Below are 20,702 nucleotides of genomic sequence, written 5' to 3'. Positions count from 1 at the left end.
CATCTTAATGGAGGCCTCATTAGCGTCTTAATGTATAGAATTGACTAGACTAGACTAGACTAGACTAGACTAGACTAGAATAGACTAGACTAGACTAGAATAGAATAGAATAGAGTAGAATAGAATAGAATAGAACAGAACATCATTACATAGAAAGCAGAGGAAGGAGGGGAAATTGAAAGCGACTCAAGACGTCGAACATGGCTGCAATGCAACATGATTCTGGAATTTTTCATTTCCAGACTTGAATAAACAAGACGAGTTTCTATGTAACATATGTTACATGCATATACGATTATTTTGACGCATTTGATATTCATGTTTATTGTTAGATGAACAATGAATGAATGAATGAATGAATCAATAAATAAATGAATGAATAAATAAATGCACATAAGATAATAAGCACACGCAAGGCATGCATTCACAAAGTACCGGTATACGTTGAATCAAAAGTGAATCCTGAATCTACCCCCCCCCCCCCCCCAGTTGGAGTACTGCCTACGAGAAGATTTTACTAGTCCTTTTTGCTGTTAATGTAGGGACTCTCTTTAATATGTGATCACTTTATCCATCTATCTGCCGAACTCAGCACGACCCAAGACCATTTTCTCCCTCTAAATGCGCCTCAATCCTGGGTCAAATACAAACAATAACACAGTGATATAATTATAGTAACAGTATGATCTGTACCCTGGGTAAAGTCTGTCTTACGTGTTAGCACTGCTCCTCCAGGGCCCCATTCATAAAAGATATTTGAATAGCAACTCTTGCTGGAATGGCAACTTCCAGTAGCAGCAGCCAATCAGGAAGCTGGATTCTTGTCGTTACCATGACAACTGCCATCCCAGCAAGAGTTGTTATTATCATGTTTTTTATGAAACGGGGCCCAGAATGCACTGTAATTATTAATTATTACCTCAGCAATACCAGGTACCATTTGTTACATCTTGGTTGAGAGGGATGTCCATTATGGGTGAAACACCTCGATCTTTTAAGAAAGTATAGGTACTTGACAAGTCTCGAACTCGGGACCTCCGTTTTGAAGTCAAGAGTCTTATCCATTATCCGATACGGTAACCGCCAGAAGAGGAGTGCGATAAAAAAAATAACAAAACAAAGCAATTACTGTAGTATTTTAATCAAGGTTGTAATTATCATGATAATTAGCTACTGATGGGGAGGGGGGGAGGGGGCACTGTGACACGTTGGACAAGCCTCCCGACATTTAATTGGAGGGAATGGAGTTGATATTCATGCTTAAGCTTTAAAGGGAAAATCCAGTCCAAATATAACTTAGTCTGATACAAAAAGAGTCAAATCTTATCAGTTTAACGGTAAAAAATTTAACAGAAATCTGATGAAAAATAAGGATATTATGACATTTTGCAGTTTTGCTAATTTCTGCAAAACAGTTCTTGTACAGTGGATATGCAAATCTAAATGAGTGATCTTACCATGTCATAACCTCACAGCATTGATCCTGTGCAAAAAATGACGAAAATTCAATGTTTCTGTCATTGAAGTCTGAAACACGGTGCTATTCCTGATTGAATAACTTCAGAATAGTGATCATTTGGATATACCAGGAATTGAGTCTCGGGCAATGCGTTTGAATGATAAACTGGAAATTTCCAAATTGTATGTACAAACTATAATATGGCAGTTAGTTGTGAGGGTATGACATCATTGCTCACTTTGCCATTTGCATATTCATATTGACCGTTCAAGAACTGTTCCTTGAAAAATCAGCGAAACTTCAAAATGTCATAACCTCTTTATTTTTCACCCGATTTGGCACCAGAAGTCTGAAATGCTCCCCCCCCCCCCCTATACACACACTTTTGAAAACGTGGCGCCGGTCATGCCTTTGATGAATTGCTGTATTGTTCGAAACAGGTGGTAGTCCCTTTTTCTTGGTTGGCATGCACCTGGAACGCAACCTGGTATTTTTGGAAGATGATACAGTGATTGAGTAGAGTTTCGTTTCTATAATGTAGTCCCCACGGAATGCAGTCCAGTAGTTGAGACCTCAGCAATTTTAAACTATATTGTTAGGGTGAATTGTTTTCATTGTGTTAATGTGTGAATGCGTGGAGTTACAACGCCCATGTTAATAGGATACTATTTTGTAGAGCTAGAAATGTAAAGGTGGAAAGATTGATTCAGCAGTCTGCAGAAACTTGTGAGCGGGTGAGGTCGCTGGTGGGAAGCTCTATCGCATCAGCTTGGGAGTGCCCGTGTGGCAACCACTGGGTATGTAGAGAACGACTTTTTGTGAATTCAAGATAGATTTGGCTGTATAGTTCCTGCAGTAAATGTTATTAATATGGTTGATAATTAGTGCATGTATAGAGCATGGATTGTGAATGTATAATGTATCATGTGTCAGCAATTTGTTAGAGAGTACGTATCTATACAAACAGCCCTGATAGCAGAGACGCGTCAGAATGACGTCAACTTCATGCCATACTAGCGCTGTCAGATCGTTAGAGAGACGTCGTAAACTGTCGACAACAAGACGTATTTTTTTTTTTGCTCAAATGGAAGACGTAAAAAAGGCGTGTGTCGTATTTAGACGTCAGAAAGGTGTCGTAATATATCGTTTTTTAAACGTAAATAAACAAAGAAAATGGATATCATTTAGACGTCTTAGACTGACGTCAAAATGACGTCAAAATGGAAGATGTCAAAAAGACGTCATTATTAATTTTGTTACATCTGCCCGACGTCTAAGACGTTCATAATGAATTTAAATAACTACTTTAAAGAAAAAAAATGTCACGTCATGATTAGTGCGTTCAGATTAAAGACTAGTACAACTGTCAAAACGTTCGGCTGAAATTCTGGCTGATATATATATTAGAATACCGAATCTAGCTCTTGTATCTCTTGTATATTATACCGAATCTATAGCTCTTGTATCAGATATGCCCGCCCAGATTCGGTTTTCAGCTCCAAAGCGATTTTTTATCGAAACTGAAGGGTTGATTGATGGGTTGCACGTTGTATAATGTAGCTTCGTTCTCATCCAGCCGAGGAGTGCAGGTATTGGTGTTGCAGATTGGGAAACAAAGCACTGAAATGCATCCCGATCTTCACGAGAAGAAAGGATTTGTGAATTAAATTTTGCGTGGGGTCTTATCATAGATCCATTTTGGAATACGCTCAGGTATAGCATCAACGGTCACCATCATTACAGTGCACTCCCGTTATAACGAGTACGGTTATAGTTGCCGGTTACAACGAACTAGAAATGCAGACCACATCATTATCAGCTCTTTGTTTTCCATTGCCTACTGTTCAGTTATAACGAAATTTCGATATAATGAACGAAAGAAAACTGCCGGTCCCGAGGAATTCGTTACAACGGGAGTCCACTGCACTTGACCGAAAGATCCGTTTGTATCCTGGTCGTCAGTGATAATGTTCTGCGGAGACTGCATCTGGCTTCACGGAGGAGAGCTGATAAAGTTAAAAAAAAAACAAACATAAAAGACTCTTGACCTCACTGGACAGACGTATTTTTATGTCTACATCATTGCAAGCTTTATGAGCAGAGGAAGTTGGACGCGCGTGCTGAAAATGTCTTGATAAGTCCTTAAATATGAAGAATTTTGTAATGAGTGAGTTGATGATGTCATACTCTCACAAATTTTTTTCACGTGTGAGTATGTGATATGAAATTCAGAAAAAAAATGTTTTAGCTGATGCAGGTAACACACAAAAAAATTAATATTCACATACCAAAACATATTAGATGTAACATTTGTTCTATTTGCTCTTGTGTGGTTTTAAGGGAAGTTTTATATCTATACAGCAAAAATATGAGATTTACATTTCTGTATAAGAAATGAACGAGAAATTTTGGGAGCATGACTTCATCACCTTGCTGATTTGAATATTCAAACGACTGGCCAAGAATTTTTAGTGTTTCTGACAAGTTTTAAAAATTCAGAATGTCTCAATTTCCTTATTTCTTTTCAAATTTTGCTCATTTTTGCACCCTTCTACAGGGATTTTTTCTTGTCTTTGTCATGAAGTTGATACAATTTTGAAGTGGATTTCTTTTTTTTAAAGAATTTTCATATCGCAAAAGCCCTGTACAATTCAATTTTCTAACTCTTGCTCACAGGCGCAGGGCTATGGGGAAGGAAATGTTGATAAACTAAGATCTTCACTCGGCTCGCAGGGAGTTCAGACTGAGGCCACAGTTAAAACTGACAAACAATACTCGGCTTGATGTGAGGAAATCTTTTTTTTTTTGTTTTTGTTTTTTTCCCGGCAATTTAAAGAGTGTTCTTCTTTTCTTTTTTTTTTACAGTATTCTTGAATTATAGGGCCTACTCACTAATTGGATGTCATCTCCACAACCTCTGAAAAGGTCCAAATTTTTAGTTTAAAAAATTGATTAGTCAATATTACTGGTCCAAAAAACAATGATCTTATTTATGAACCAGTATACAACGTTGTATATGTCTTTTTCGAAAACTGGCTGCTTATTAAAAGTTTGTTCGCAAAATCCAATAAGTCCATTTTTGAAGATTTTGAAGTACGGTCTCTGTCATAAAGTACAAAATGATACCTTTAAGTGATATATTGGTCATTACATATAAAGGTACATTTTTGAAGTTATGGTCAAAAGAAGCAAAAATTTTCTTATTCTTTTTATTTTTCTTGACCTTTAATTGCAAATATCTCCATTTGGCAAATATGGACTTATCGGTTTTTGCAAACAAACTCTTCTTATGCTTTCTCACAGTCACACACTCATTATACTTGACAAGTCCACGGAAAATGTATAGGCCTGAACATTGAGACTGAGCTTTATCGATGAAAAGACATTGTCCTACATTATTTATCGTTGGATTTGAAAGTGAAGTGTCGGCATGCAGAAGAACAGGCCGAGGCGAGTAATATCTTTGTCTCATGCTGACAGTGCTACGTGCACTCACACTCATGCTGAAGGGCGCCATCACTCAATAGGAAATTTTCAGTAAACTGGGAGTGAACTCTTGTGAAGAAGTCCACCATACCCCTTATGTGAGTCAAAATTCGATACGGGAATTCACCTAATCATGCTCGAATTATCACGGTTGCACTTAGCTGTACATATGCATGATCGTTCCTGTTCTTAAAAACACTGGGAAAGAGGAGGCAAACATATGACTGTATGGAGAGAAGAAAGCAAACGCAGAAGTACTACGACAACAGTGCTGTGAATTGTGTAATGTTGACTGCATTGATTTAGAGCTGCGTGTGTCACATAAAGCCGTCTCGACAGGACCCTTGCACGAACAACGAGCGAGCCTGTGGTGATGTAGCGTGGAAGCTGCCGCGTTGTTTGTGCTTTATGCAGCTTGTGGAATTTCTACCACACACACACGAGTAGCGACTATGCTTCCACGCCACGCGACGCGACGGTTCTGTACCAAGTCTACTAATGTACATGTGTAGTACTTTCGTAATGTGAGTTCATCAAACCGCTGTAATTGTTTCAGCACGATTTTGCCTATCATTTCGCAATGTCAAAACAACCAGAAGGCAGTTTTAACGTTACTCGTGATTACGAGAAATTCTTCGATACCTCTCTATTAGTAGCAATGGTGTACCGTTGCAAAATTTGCAAGATGCACACTGCTCGCAGCGATGAAATGAGGCATCACCTACGCCTCTCGCACGCCGAGTCCGTCGGGAACACAATCGCCGATTCCGCTGGTAATGTCGATGTTGGAGCGAGCGAGGGTAGCATGGGGCGAGTGTTCAAGGAAATCCAGAATACGGTTAGAACGAAATGTCCTCCTAGTTATTCTGACCTCAAAGTTAGAGCTTTACCCTCTGATGTTAAAAGTGGTGACTTGAGTGTTGTTGGACGACGGCTTCGGAACAGAAGAACGGCAATATCAAATGCGCTGAAATTGCTTCTTGAAGACAGTGTAGACGTGGAAATAGAAAGTGAAGGAAGGGGAGATAAAATTGAACCATGCAAAGATCAACACAGGTTGCATATTGACACTGCATCTCAAGGAGCCTGCAAGGAGTCTGTTGACAATGACACTGTGTGCAGTGAGAATGCCAACCCGAGCCAGAATGAAGAACAAGTCTTCAAGCAATTTGAAAGCAGTGAGGATTCTCGTGTTGTCGAAAATCTCAAGCGTGATGTGACCAGAACCCTTCTCGAAGCAGCAAAACTCATGCAGGAGGACAAGTCAAGACATGGTGGAGAGAGAAAGGAAGGGCTAGCAACCGAAGAATTCAGCAAGGGCAATCAGAAAGCTAGAGAAGATGGTGCTTTTAGCGAGGAAGTAGCCCCAACTGCCCCAGAGTCCTCTGATAGTGGGGATGGTAATCAGGATTCTGATTGGAGTCTATGCGATACACCCAATGATATTGTCCAGAGTCCAGCCGCAGAAAAGGATTCCAGTATACAGCATGCTGCTCCAACAAGCAAAGTGCCAGCAAAGCAGATTGCAGAGGAACCGAAAGCAGAGAGTAGCGGTGTGCAAGAAGGTGCAGGATTAGAGAAAAGTGGCGCGGAGGGAGGAGGCAGCAAGCAGCCATCGCCGCAAGCAGAGCCCAAGCTGTCGCTCTACAGCAACGTCGATTTCCAGGCAATCGCGCAGAGGGCCTCGCAGTCAAATCCGGAGGCTACCACAATCACTGTTGTGCAGCACACCGGAAGCGACAAGCCCCCAACAACCATTCACTTCCGGAAGAGCCGAAAGAGCGATGCCATCATTCCCACGGGCGAATCGCTTGGCATCACGTCCCCTTTCCTTCGCAAGGAATATGCTGGGAGCAAGATTTTTGCCTGCAAAGAATGCCATTCCAGGTGAAAATCAGCTTAATGCCATTCAAACTTAAAATATGGATACAACTTAAACCTTGTAATACACACTATTTTAATTGATAAAGAAGAACCTACAAAACATCCAACTACATGTATCAGTGAGAGGCTATGCGATCAACTATTAAGTAGCAAGTCAATTTTTTTGTGTGTGTTTGTGTTTGTGTGTGTGAATGGGGACTTCCTAGCAATTTCGTGAGTGGTTCTAAAGGTTGAGAGCTTTCATAGGGTACTACTAGTATGCTGAATGCAAGATTTGTTCTCTCATAAGTGGAGACAATGCCTACCAAAGGGCATCCTTGTTTTTTTAAATGCTGTTTTGAATACAGCACGCAGCACAATTTATTGTTGCAATTTTGAATTAATTCTAATACACCATTAGATATTTATGATTCATCGTGACCAAAGAATGCAAGAAAACTGTAATTCTAAGGAATCTTCGGATGGTCGAATTACTCCAGAATTTCTATCACCAGGGCAACTGTTGTGTGCAAACTGTACGCTCTAAGCCAGTCTCATACATGTATTTGCTGCATCCTTTTTGACGTAACAGGTACAAGACTCAGAACGAGCTCGAGCGGCACATCACGAAGAAGCACAAGAAGGAGAAGAGCTACCTGTGTGAGATCTGCGGCGACGCGCTGGCGACCCGCTGCGGCATGAAGCTACACATCCTGCGCAAGCACGGCGCCACCTCCATCCTCAAGTGCGACGTCTGCAGCTACACTACGCGCTCCCCCATCAGGCTCGAAGTCCACATTAAGAAGCACAACAAGGCAAAGTTGGAGCACTGGTGCGAGCCATGCAAGAAGAGCTTCGTCACTGCCTCCAAGCTGCAGCAGCACAAGAACTCGCCCATGCACAAGAACAACGTGGACCCGATTATCTGCGAGCACTGCGGCTACATCACCAAGAAGAGGGACAACTTCCTCGTGCACCTGCGTAAGCACACCGGGGAGAAACCGTATAAGTGCAGCCACTGCAACTATGCCGCTGCAGATGGCAGCACGTTAAAGGTGACTTCTTGGTACCAGCTAGAGCTCCTCAAATTTTTGAGGCCCTCTTTCTCAAATTAACTCTTCAGGAAATGGGCACAAAATAACACAACATTTGCTCAACTACTAGAGTTGCTCCGGTCTTATTTTCTCTAAGGACTTAGGGTTAGGGTTATGGTTGTGTTATGGTTTTAGGTTTAGTTTGATGTTTGATTGCTTTGATTCATGTTTGATTCATTTGGTTGTTATGATTTGAACAAAAAGACAAATTAAAACTTGAAAAGAAATACAAGATGTGGTGGTGCGTTCAATCTCAAAATTTTGAAGTATTTCATTCAATTTTTATTGTGAATCTGTCAGTCGCATTTATGAGTGATAGTGTTTGCCTCAAATATGTGAATTTTAATATAGAGTAAAATATCCAAGATGTACTGTATACATGCTCTACACTCAGTGTATTGTACAATGTAAATTTTTCTGAATTCAATCATTTTTTTTTTTCTTTCAGAGGCACGTAATGGCAAGACATTCTACCATCAGGCCATTTCGCTGCTCCCAGTGCCAATTTTCTTGTGTGGACAAGAAGGGGCTTACGATCCATATGAGGAAGCATACAGGTCAGTGAAAGAGTACATGTATATGAAGTATTTGGAGCCAAAGAATTGTCTCCTCGGTCTGCCAAGAAACTTGTTCTTTTGTTTGTTTGTTTGTTTCGATTTTTTTTTTTTTTTTTTTTACTTTGCACCTTGTTTAGAAAGGTGTGAAGGAGATCTGAAGTCATGTAAATATTCATCTGGTAACATTGTGTTGGCTCATTTCAGGTGTTGTGAGGTTGATGTTCAGGTGCATAGAAAGATACTTCTGTCTGCAAAGGTTAGAATTACAGGTTCTGTATGTAAAAAGTCAATTTCATTAGAAAAGAGAATCATAAACTCAAAAAAGTTCTGCAAGTCCAATTTGATGTATCATATTTCTCTCAAAACTATATCATTGCATTCAAATGTGACATCATAAGAGAGCTTAATTACTTATCTTTATAAAGATGACACCTCACTTGCTATGATTGGGCGTTCTTGGAATGTGCAAAACAGCTGAGTATGAGGACAGATCAAAAGTGAAAAGTCGAAACAATTCTGTTATTGATAATGTACAGTTTTGATGAAGAAAGGCCAGTGGAATAAGCAGTGCTGAAATGACAGCACTTTCAAAAACTCCCATTTCCTAGACATTAGATGACTGTTTGTTCAGCCTTTATGTTTAATTTTAATCCACAGATACTACTGCATTTTTTAATTCGTGGATGAAGCCTAGAATCTAATGATAATCTCACAATGCATTCTTTTCAAGCGCATTCCTTCCCTGAAACGACAAAGCCAATGGGAATTACACTGTTTGACATAACATGTTTGCTCTATTTTGCAACATTTCACATTTGGCCTTTCCTTATACAGTCAAACCTGTCTATAGCGGTCACCCAAGGGAAACGGAAAAAGTGGCCATTATAGACAGGTGGCCGCTATAGACAGGTTATCCAACTTTGTGTGCATTGCCTACAAATGTACATGTATTATTGTTGTATATATATCTATAAATACCGGGTACGTACATTGTAGGCCTACATGTGCATACAATGTATGTGTGTACATACACATATGGGTTTCATATGCATTGAACAATGCCGGTGTTCTTTAAATAATCATTGTTGCACAGTAGCGTGTGTCCAGTCGTGAAGGAAGCTTGATACTAAATTCGCGATGAATGCAGCGATGGTGATCACTGAACGTTGCCCATGAATGACTGGCACTGCTGCTAAAAGCAGAAAAACGCGCTGAATTATCAGCTCTTTGGCCGCTATCGAGAGGTTAAAAGCTACCGCGGGAAACAAAATTTGTGGCCGCTGGCCGTGTTAGACAGGTGGCCGCTATACACAGGGTCTTTAACAGGGCTTTTCTCTCGGGGGGGATTTTTAAGTGGCCGCTATAGACAGGTGGCCGCTATATAGAGGTGGCCGCTAAGGCAGGTTTGACTGTACTTAGTCATACTGCGCATTCCAGGAACACTCAATCATAGCAAATGAGGTGTCATTGCAAAGATGAGTAATCAGGCTTTCTTATGATGTCATATTTGAATGCAATGATATACCACTAGTTTTGAGAGGAATATGATACGTCAAATTGGACTTGCAGAACTTTTTTTGAGGAGTTTATATCGGAAGTGATGGATTCCCCCCCCCCCCCATCTTTTATGTGTGTAAGACAGACAAAAGAGCATGACAAGCCAACAAACAAAAGAAAACAATAACTCTTACTCCTAAGTTGTGTCACTTTCATTTGACTACAGCTGTAGTTGTCTATGCTTTAACCTTCACTAGGCCGGGCTATATAAAGGTAGATGATAGAGCCGGGGGGGCCTGGGAGGCCCCCCTCCAGATCTCGGCCGTCGACCGCGCGAACGCGACGAAAATTGGCACACACATTGCCTATGATGTAATCTAAAGTACCATGAAGTTAATTTTTTCAAAAATTATCATTTACACTAAATTATGCTAATTTATGCATAATGATGCATGAAATCAGAAAATTTGGTATAAATCACTAAATAAAGCTCAAAACAGGCACTTTTTTTGTGTAAATATTCTTTTTAGTGTCCTTAGCAAATGTAGGAGAAAAAGATTGCACAATCACAAAAAATTTCCTAATTATTTTATTGTTTTTTAAATTTCTTATGAATTTCATTGTTTTTTCGATGAAATTTGTCCGCGACATTGTTCCGAACAAGAAAATATGTTAGTAATTGATTTCAATAAATAAAACCCCCAAATAATCATGCTTTTATGAAATTTGCCTGTAAACACAGTTTGCATTGAAATTGTACACGAATTCACGTTTTTGAGCAATTTTTGGTCTGACATGCGCGTGCATACATGTATTATGCGCAACTTCGGAACTGCGCGCCCGGGCATCGCAAATTTGGTGTCAAAAGATGCGGGAGACTCAAAAGAAAAAAGTCATGAAACGTCGCGGTGATAGCTTCTCGCGATAGCGATATATCGCGTGAAACGTCAAGGGGGGGCCTCGAAATTGTACACGGAATTCACGTTTTTGAGCAATTTTTGGTCTGACATGCGCGTGCATACATGTATTTATGCGCAACTTCGGAACTGCGCGCCCGGGCATCGCAAATTTGGTGTCAAAAGATGCGGGAGACTCAAAAGAAAAAAGTCATGAAACGTCGCGGTGATAGCTTCTCGCGATAGCGATATATCGCGTGAAACGTCAAGGGGGGCCTCAAAATTGTACACGGAATTCACATTTTTGAGCAATTTTTGGTCTGACATGCGCGTGCATACATGTATTTATTCGCAACTTCGGAACTGCGCGCCCGGGCATCGCAAATTTGGTGTCAAAAGATGCGGGAGACTCAAAAGAAAAAAGTCATGAAACGTCGCGGTGATAGCTTCTCGCGATAGCGATATATCGCGTGAAACGTCAAGGGGGGGCCTCGGAGGCCCCCCCCCCCCCCCCCCCGGTCTTGTTAGGGTTAATAGTCAGTTGAAAACTAGTCAACTGTTACCGATGAGTGTATGCTTTGATTCACATGTTCATTGACTGACGCTATTCATAGTTTTTAAATGTCCCCTGCCAGGCAGAGAATTAATCGGACCACTCTTTCCTCTCTATGCAATAGGATCTTACTTTACTTTACTTTTTCCTTCCGCTTGTACCCGGGGGCGTCGCGGGGAGATATAAACGTCTATGTGCTGCCAAGCGGGTAGCCTGGAGAAGGGACATATCGTTGGCATTCAGGGTATCTGCCACAGAGTCTCTCCAGCGTCGCCTTGGTCTGCCTCTGGCTCTTGCACCCGAGTATCTCAGGTTGTAAGCTTGTAAGGGGGGCTGGTTGGGTGGCATCCGTGTGAGGTGACCGAACCATTTGATATGTTGTTGCTTGATATGATGTAGGACAGATGTGGCGCCTACCATGTCTCTGATCACCTCATTTCGTATCATGTCCCTCCTGGTCTTGTTCACGGCTTTCCTCAGACACTTCATCTTGCATGTTACCAGCTTCTGCTCAAGAGTTCTTGTTAGGGGCCATGTCTGGCACTGGTAAGTGAGAGTTGGCAGGAATATGGTGTTGATGAGCTTTGCCTTTGTGCACATTGGGATATTGGGGTGTCTGAGAAGGGGGGCCAGTTGGTAGCTGACTGCGTTTGCTTTCTGGCAGCGTGTTTCTATTTCTCTGTCTAGTTTCCCGTCTACTGTAAATATGCTGCCCAGGTACTTGAACTCAGTTGTCTGCTTCAGTTGAGCTCCATTGATGTTGATTTCAAGCTTCTCTGGGGTTCTACTGACTGTCATGGCTTCAGTCTTACTCACACTGATTTTCATGTCATAACTCTCACAGCATGCGTTGAGCAGATCTGTGTGTTCCTGCAATTCATCCTTATTGTTGTTCATTATGGCTTGATCATCAGCAAACAGGAGTTCATTTAGTGCCTCCAGGTCTGGGTTTGCCTCCTTTGTGATCTGGTCCATGTATATGATAAAGAGCAGGGGGGAGATAGCCTGATCGGGGGGGGGGGGGGGGGGGGGGGGGGGAGGGGAGATAGGATAGGAGATAGGATAGGAGATATGTATATGATAAAGAGCAGGGGAGAAATAGGATCTTTAAATAAAATTTTCTGATCATTTTCCATACATTCATGTCACACAAACGTGTTGTGGCTACGACTACTGAGGTACACTGTAAATCCTGATAAAGTGTGTCACATCACTCACTTGATTCTCTCCTTTTTAGGTGAAAGGCCGTACACCTGTGACCTTTGCCCCTACTCTGCCAAGCGGATGGGCGCGCTCACGGTTCATCAACGGACTCATCTGCGATCCAAATCTCTTCCCAGTGATGAAAAGGAAGACGTCCATCTGCAGAAAGTTGAGGTATTGTTTTGGCTTCTGATTCTATTCAAGAGTAGACATGCGTTTCCCATATTGAGCTTTCAGAGTACATACAGTATGATTGTTTTGATGGGTGCATTGAGCAGGGTCATGGTACTACAATTTTTCCACACTTCAAGATGGGTGCTACATATTTTTTTTTTTTTTTTCCCACTAGCCTGGTTGGGTAAGCAAATTTTGCAGAATTGTTGCCGAACACTTGCCTGACTATAACTTAATTTCACTTCCCCCCCCCCCCCCCAAAAAAAAGTCCCAAAATATAAGAAAATGATACAGAAAATCACTTGTATGTAAAATGCTTCTCTAAACACAATCATCTGAATAAACAGCACATGTTGTTTTGCACGTTTAGACACATTCGAGAGCAAAGTTGGTTCAACCGAGTGTTGGTGTTACACTGCATTAGAGCTTCTTCACGAAAGTGTTGGAAAGGTGCTGAAACTGAATTTAAGTGCTTTGCATCACTAAACAGTCATTATCTTTGGGCTTCTGTATGGTTGACTTGGCTGGTTCGAAAGTGGTAGGAGATAGATGAAAAGAAGGTGCCTTTAAAACTTTTTGCCTGCCCAATTTGGACAAGTTTTTCTCATTGCTCCAAAACACTTGCGTGAGTTTGATTTTTACTTGCCCCAGACAATCAGGCAACGCTTCCATGTACATGTATGTCGTGCCTTGTTCGAGGTATATCCTTGTTATACCTATAAAAACAAAAACAAATTGAATATTACTTTAATTACAATTTAAAGGACTTTATTGTCAAGGTTCATGATTGATACAATATCTGATAATATCTGTGTAATGGCCCCTACTTTATCCGGAAGGGTTGGGAAGCAAACTTCTGAAAAGTTAGCATTGACCTGTGCATACATTGTATCTCCCTTTCGCGAGTACATGAGCAGAGCTGTATTGCTTGTGCAGTTATCCAGCAAATTTTGTACAACAGCGGCAAACAGGTTCTGGAACAAGTGCTTCTGGAACAGCAGACACTGAAATTATGGTGTTGACACTCATCATGTTATCAGTGATGGTAGCTGGTGGAAATACACGTTACTGTGGAGTTTCTGGGAATGATTTTTAGCTCACCTGAGCCAAAGGCTCAAGTGAGCTATTGCGATCGCCCTTCGTCCGGCGTCCGTCGTGCGTCGTGCGTCGTCCGTGGTCCGGCGTCCGTCGTCCGTCGTGCGTAAACTTTTTACATTTTCATCTTCTTCTTGAAAACCCCAAGACCGATTTTCATCAAACTTGGCAGGTAGCATCCCTAGGGGGTTAGGAACTCAATTTGTTAAAATGGGCACCATGCCCCACCCAGGGGGCCCCCAGGGGGGCCCAAACCCCCCAAAATTAAGGAATCTGTAAAAATCTTCTTCTCTAGAACCAGAAGTGATAGAGCTAAGTTAATACTATGAGTTAGTACATTAATGACTGTAGTTTCAAGTTTGTTCATTGCAGAATCAGGGGTGCCCCCCTTGGGACCCAGGGGAGGGGGGTGGGGAGGGGTCCTAATGGGGCCTAAATTATACATTTTCATCTTCTTCTTGAGAACCCCACGACCAATTTTCACCAAACTTGGCAGGTAGCCTAGGGGGTTAGGAACTCAATTTGTTAAAATGGGCACCATGCCCCACCCAGGGGCCCCAGGGGGGCCCAAACCCCCCAAAATTAAGGAATCTGTAAAAATCTTCTTCTCTAGAACCAGAAGTGATAGAGCTAAGTTGATACTATGAGTTAGTACATTGATGACTGTAGTTTCAAGTTTGTTCATGGCAGAATCAGGGGTGCCCCCCTTGGGACCCAGGGGAGGGGTTAGGGGGTTAGGATCTCAATTTGTTAAAATGGGCACCATGCTCCACCCAGGGGCCCCGGGGGGGGGGGGGGGGGGGGGGGGGGGGCAAACCCCCCAAAATGAAGGAATCTTTAAAAATCTTCTCTAGGATCAGAAGTTATAGAGCTAAGATAATACTATGAGTGAGTACATTAATGACTGTAGTTTCAAGTTTGTTCATAGCAAATCCAGGGGTGTCCCTCTTGGGGGCAGGGGGGGGGGGGGGGGGTGTGAAGGTCCAAATGGGGGCCTGAATTGTACATTTTCATCTTCTTCCTGAAAACCTCATGATGGATTTTCGTCAAACTTGGCAGGTAGCATCCCTAGGGGGTCAGGATCTCAATTATCAAAATGGGCATCATGCCCCACCCAGAGGGCCCCAGGGGGCCCCCAATCCCCCCAAATTAAGGAATCTTAAAAAATTTGGGCCCTTATTGTACATTTTCATCTTCTACTTGAGAATGCCTGGTCAAATTTTAGTAGAGCTGTGAATAATTTAGATTAGTGACTGCGTGAAAGGTGAACTTGCGATACTCAGGTGAGCGCTAGACCCGCGGGTCTCTTGTTGACAATGTGGCATTTACGAGATGTGATTTTTGTTTTGCCTTGTTTTCTCCTCCATCACGTCGGCAGGTTGCATCCTATGTGGACATCTCTGATATTCCCATGACCCAGCTCTCCTACACCAATGTCAACCAGGATGCTGGCTATTCCAGTCAACTGGCTGTGACACAGCAGGTAATAATAAATATTATAAAAAGCAACTGCATCATTTGCAGAGTGCAGTACAATTTTTCCATTTATGACATGGGAACCTCGTAAGGCCAAAAAAAAAAAGAGGTTGTATTGGTGTAACATGAGATTTTCAAATAGGGTCGGTCGGGCGGATTTTTTTTTTTTTTTTTTTTTGCTACCTGCATTTTACGTGTATAACTCGTGCTCAGTAAACAGTTACAACTGCTGCACCGTATGTGCTGTGTTCATCTATTCTACAAATCATTTATGAGGCCGATATTACTCGAATTATACCCCTTCACAGAATTTAAAGATGTTGAAATCCCTATCCTGAATGTTTTCACTTCATATTTTACTATTTTGACTTAGATAAGATAGATGCAAATTGACCCATATGTACGATCTTTTCATCGCACACGGCGATCTCTATTACAGTCCCACATATACAGATTCGTGTAAGTTCTCCACACAAGAAACCTATGGCAAAACTGTGCACAATACATTGCAGTCTGAATGCTAAGTATACACTGTATAAATCTTGATAGAGTACGCGTCCGTGTTGGAAACAGATGACGTACTGATCAAGCGAGGCTATGCGAGGCGCTAGCGAGATCTCTCCCTCGTACATCCGATATCCCCAGAGCCGTTTCCACTTCCGGGTTTTTTGCGATCGCGATCGCAGTCAAGAAGATACTTGATATCGATAGCAAAAAAAATAATAAAAAAACATAGGGTCGGCGGAATTTTTAGGGTCGGGCGGGTTACGCCAATACAACAATTTTTTTTTTTTGGCCTAATGAAGACCTCAGAATCATGACAACTGCCCAGTTATAACAGTGCCCTATTTCATTGTATGTAAAAGATGTTAGCGTAGCAACTTCCCATAGGAACAGCCAATCATGAAGCTGGATTCTTGTCATTACCATAACATTTACCATTCCAGCTGCAGTAGAGTTGCTATCAAAGCAGCTATTTATGACATGGGGCCTTTGTTTTTGTACTTTATCAGGGTTCAAAAACGAAGAAATTCAAAGTGCATAATCACCTTGTTGCAAGAGGGTTACAGAATGGTATTTCTACAAATATCTGTCCCTTTATAATGAGCTATAGTACTGCATTACCTCTCTCTGTCTCTCTCTCTCTCTGTCTGTTGTTCTCTCGGGACAGCAACAGAGACTCCAACCCCAAGCACCTTCTGATCTGGAGATTCTCCCGCCCGAAACCCCAGCAAGCGGGAGACTCCAAGTTGATGTGTGCGAAGTGCAAAGTTCCTAGGGTTTAGATGTTCTCTGGTGCTATCTAAGGCTTATTTTTTCAACATACGATGGCAATAAGTAAGAAATCCTTTCCAATAGGAGACACAGAGCCAGGGCGGGAGAAATCAAATCTCAAGCGGGAGAATGGGAGATTTTGCAAAAATGGGCTTTCGGCGGGAGATCTCCCATCGAAAACGGGAGAGTTGGAGTCTCTGCAGCAAGCAAGAATTTGGTACACAGAAGTACCTGCTAGTAGAAGTGTTGAAACCTTTCTTTTGTTGGGCATTCTCACAGGCAGAAGTTACTCTAAGAATTGTATTGACTCAATAAGGAGCATTAGATTTGCAATGCGGACGTTTGAGATGATGAATGCGTTGGACGTTCTCCTTTCTCCCTGCGTCGTGCTGAAAAGTAGCTTGAGATTATCAGACGACACAACCGATAAAAATGGTGCCCCTATATATAAATCAGTGCATGAAGTAGCTGTCAGCATTGTGAATTGAGCAGACACAAAAATAGCCCAGAACGTGTAGTGAAAACTCAGACGATATGAGCTATAAATAGATCACTTTTGGTAAGCGATGTTGTGCATGCTCGGAACAGGGTTTTTGTTTTCCTCTGAACGTCTCCGTCATGAAAATCTAAAGCTCCCTAAATAAAAAGTAGGGGTGGAGGAATCTACAGTGCACTCCCTCAAAAACGAACACGGTTATAAGGAAATTCCAGTTACAACGAAGTAAAAATTCAGGCCAAAACATGATCGCTCTATGTGTTTTTATTGTTTATCTGTTCAGTTATAACAAAATCTCGATATAACAAAAGAAAACTGCCAGTCCCGAGGATTTTGTTATAACGGGAGTCCACTGTACTATGAACACTTATTGTTTGGCCATAGCAATGCTGCAGTATTCTTGCCAAAAGAGTGTACAGCATTGCTGTCCTATAGCTTTTATGTTGCAACTGATTCCACTCCTTCCTGTTTCTTGTTTGTTTCAATTATCCCAGCAGGATTCTGTGGTTGGCATGGCAACGGAATGCACAGTACTCTCTGTTGATCAGTCGGGGGCTGTCACGGTAAGTTAAGAAGTCATTAAAAAGTTGGTCAGTATGCAAATGACGCACAGGTCTGAGTGCGTCAGTCGAAATTGTGTGCATATTAAAAGGTAATTATGGAATGCTTAACCCACAAGGCGAAGCTGAGTGGGTTTAGGCTAAATTCTATAGTTACTGCATGTACACTATTCCAACTGACACACGAAGATACATGTGCATCATCTGTGTTGTAGAATGGGGACAATTTTCTTGCCAAAAATCCTTTTTTCGATCATTTTACCCGATGGCAAATTTACTGGATGCATTTCCTTTTGGCTTGCCGTAGACGAATGCCCGAAAAATCATGCATCCCGTAATTACTGGATTTATGATTTTTCAGCCAATAGGCATCTCATACTGAGTGTGCGAACGTTTGCTTAGTGCATGAACCTTTGTTACAAGTGCACGTACTCTTGCTGCAAGTGAGCGATAACATGTTTACCACTGTGATGCAGCGTGTGGCCAGTAGAAAATCAACACACAGTTCCCGACCAATGAGATCGCAGAATTTTTGATACACATTCTATAATATTGACATCTGCTTTTGTACAATGGGTAGTGACTATTCTGTGATCTTGTTGGTCGAGAGCTGTGTGTCGTTTTTGTTTTTTTACTAGCCGCATGCTGTCTCACAGAGGATAGCCACTGTAAACATGTTATTGCGCACTTGTAGCAAAGGTCCTTGCACTATTAAAGGCGCATAATCCCGGTGGGTGAGAGGGTGCTTATGATGATACTGCCGATCACCGTTAGCATGATGCGAAGATTGCCAAAGTTGAGCTGTCATTAAGAGTAAAGCGGGTAGGTGTTGCTAGGTAACATTGCCTTCATTGTCTTCTCTGCTCATCATGCAGTTTGTAGTGATGCCAGGAAGCGCACTTATGTGCTTCTTAGTATGACATTACAAAAGAAGTTTGCTAAAGCTGCCATCCCCCTCAGCCAAATCATAGGCCGCACTGTGATTGGACCACTGACTACAGTGGATCAGACTTCTTCGGACTCGGGGAAATGGGCCAAAGCGTAAGGACCAAAGAGGAGTCGATAGCGTAGGTCTCTTTAGGAAACTTGCTCCGTGCGCCTGTGTATGCATTCGATTAAACCACTGGGAAGATGTGCCTTTTTAAGCATGCGCTGGCACTCTCAGTAAAAGACGCCTATTGGCTAAAAAGCCATGCATCCAGTACTTTTGCCATGCATCCCGTGATTTCTGCATGCATGATTTTGAAATACTGGATGCATGGTTTTCCGGTTTTTGTCTATGGCAAGCCAAAGGATTACTCATTGCCTTCTTGAAGCTGTATGAGGTTGATAAAGATTTTGGAATCTTGCAGGGCACATGCTAATTCTATGTGCACACTTCGGTAAGTTTTGATACTTACATGTAAACTCAGTTTAGAAGAAAACTAAGAATGTAGATGCTTTAAAACAGACAGAATTGTCAGAAATTAAAGGGATGGTACAGTTTTGGTGGAGATGAGAATTGGGCTTTTAACTTTTTGCGAGATACCAAAAAAACACTTATGATAAAGTACAGAGCATACCATTTTAAGAGGAATTCAAAGTTTATTTGATGAAAATCAGGTTTGGAATGACTGAAACATCCAAAAACAAAGTAAAACAAAGCAATTGTAATAAAATGTAGGTCCCACACTTTATTAGAATCGCTCTTTTTTGGATATCTCAGCCATTTCAAAACCAATTTTCATCTAATAAACGTTGAATTCCTCATAGAATTACATGCTCTTTCATATTTCATAAGAGGATTCTCATTATCTCACCAAATAATGTTAGTAACTTGAAATTAGGTCTCAACCAAAACTATACAATCCCTTTAAATGGCACTCTTGAAAGACATCCCTTCAATGTCAACAGGATTTCAGAGTTTGCCATCTGGGACAGTACATTATCAATGCTGCACACTGGCACTAGTCCTGACGGTCCCTGACCAGTAGAAATCACTGTCAGACCAGTAACTCTTTCAGGAATGGACCAGTAAAACATAGAAAAACTGGGTACCTACTGGTCCGACCTATTTGTCGGACCAGTACAAATTGTAGGTACAATAAAAAATGGGTTAGTGTGCAGCCCTGAGTTCCATTTGTCCATCATGCCCTGGCAGATTTTGATAACTTACGTACAGTATTTCCATGGTAACACATGTACATAATATGCATCTTTGCGGGTGGTTTACTTGGAATTAAATTGTTTTAATATTCAAGAGGGCTCTTGTGTCAAAGTCTGTGCATAGTCAAACTGACATTATTCCTTTGATGTAGGTTGCCTTTGTTCTGTCCTGTGTACATTTTCCATAAAAAACACTGAATCAGATTTATTTGTCTGTTCTCAATTTCATTTTTGCAACCAAGGTCATTGTGATATTAGGAGGTTGTACTCATTATTGGTTGCAACTTTATAACCAGCTTATCACGACAAAACTGAGTGAAACACATTGCATTTTTTTTCCTTTGCAGCTACCATCCGAAGTCATGGTGGCCCAGGAAACCGACCAATCAGTAAGGGCCTTGTGGCAGTCCATATCTTGATCGACGATACCGGCAGGTGAGGCTGGAGCCTCGCGTACATGCCTCGCCTGCCTGAAGCTAATGGAGTGCACTGGAAGGGAAGGCCCTCCTGTTTGCGGTGGTGAAGATTTTTAGGTCGATCCTTTCTATAAATAGTGAAAGCTTGGATCCTTGTATCAAAGGTGTAATGATAACTTGGTGACCTCAAATGTAATGCTGTTGAATCACAAGCAGAGTGTAATCCTCAGGGTGGAACACAATATGAAGATCTGTTCTTTGCTCAGACTATCCTGTTCACATCATTTGCACATGTTGATTTAGAAATTGTTTTTTTCTTTGTTTGGCTATCCACACAACATGGCATGCCTCACTGTATGGGGGCATACTTAGTGTGGGCACTGTGGCGCAATGGATAAGAGTACACAGACTTACAGTTGGAGGACCTGAATTTGAATTCTATCCAGTGCTTTCATCC

At 41.7% G+C, this 20,702-nt stretch overlaps 1 protein-coding gene across 1 annotated transcript; it reads left to right on the top strand.

Annotated features, from left to right (window-relative positions):
- The first annotated feature begins 5,417 nt into the window (after positions 1 to 5,417).
- LOC139733520 (uncharacterized) lies at positions 5,418 to 20,468 on the top strand. The gene is made up of 7 exons (XM_071644332.1): positions 5,418 to 6,832; positions 7,401 to 7,863; positions 8,351 to 8,459; positions 12,643 to 12,782; positions 15,256 to 15,360; positions 17,619 to 17,687; positions 20,177 to 20,468. Exons 1-7 carry the CDS (start codon positions 5,526 to 5,528, stop codon positions 20,246 to 20,248), a joined length of 2,265 nt encoding a protein of 754 aa, XP_071500433.1. The 5' UTR covers positions 5,418 to 5,525; the 3' UTR covers positions 20,249 to 20,468.
- Positions 20,469 to 20,702: the final 234 nt, after the last annotated feature.

Source organism: Diadema antillarum, unplaced genomic scaffold (genome assembly GCF_040938485.1).
Source record: "Diadema antillarum isolate AM-2024a unplaced genomic scaffold, OU_Dant_1.0 scf00000025, whole genome shotgun sequence".
NCBI lineage: Eukaryota > Metazoa > Echinodermata > Echinoidea > Diadematoida > Diadematidae > Diadema > Diadema antillarum.
Note: the sequence above shows the minus strand (reverse complement) of the source record. Positions and strands in the feature narration are given on the sequence as shown.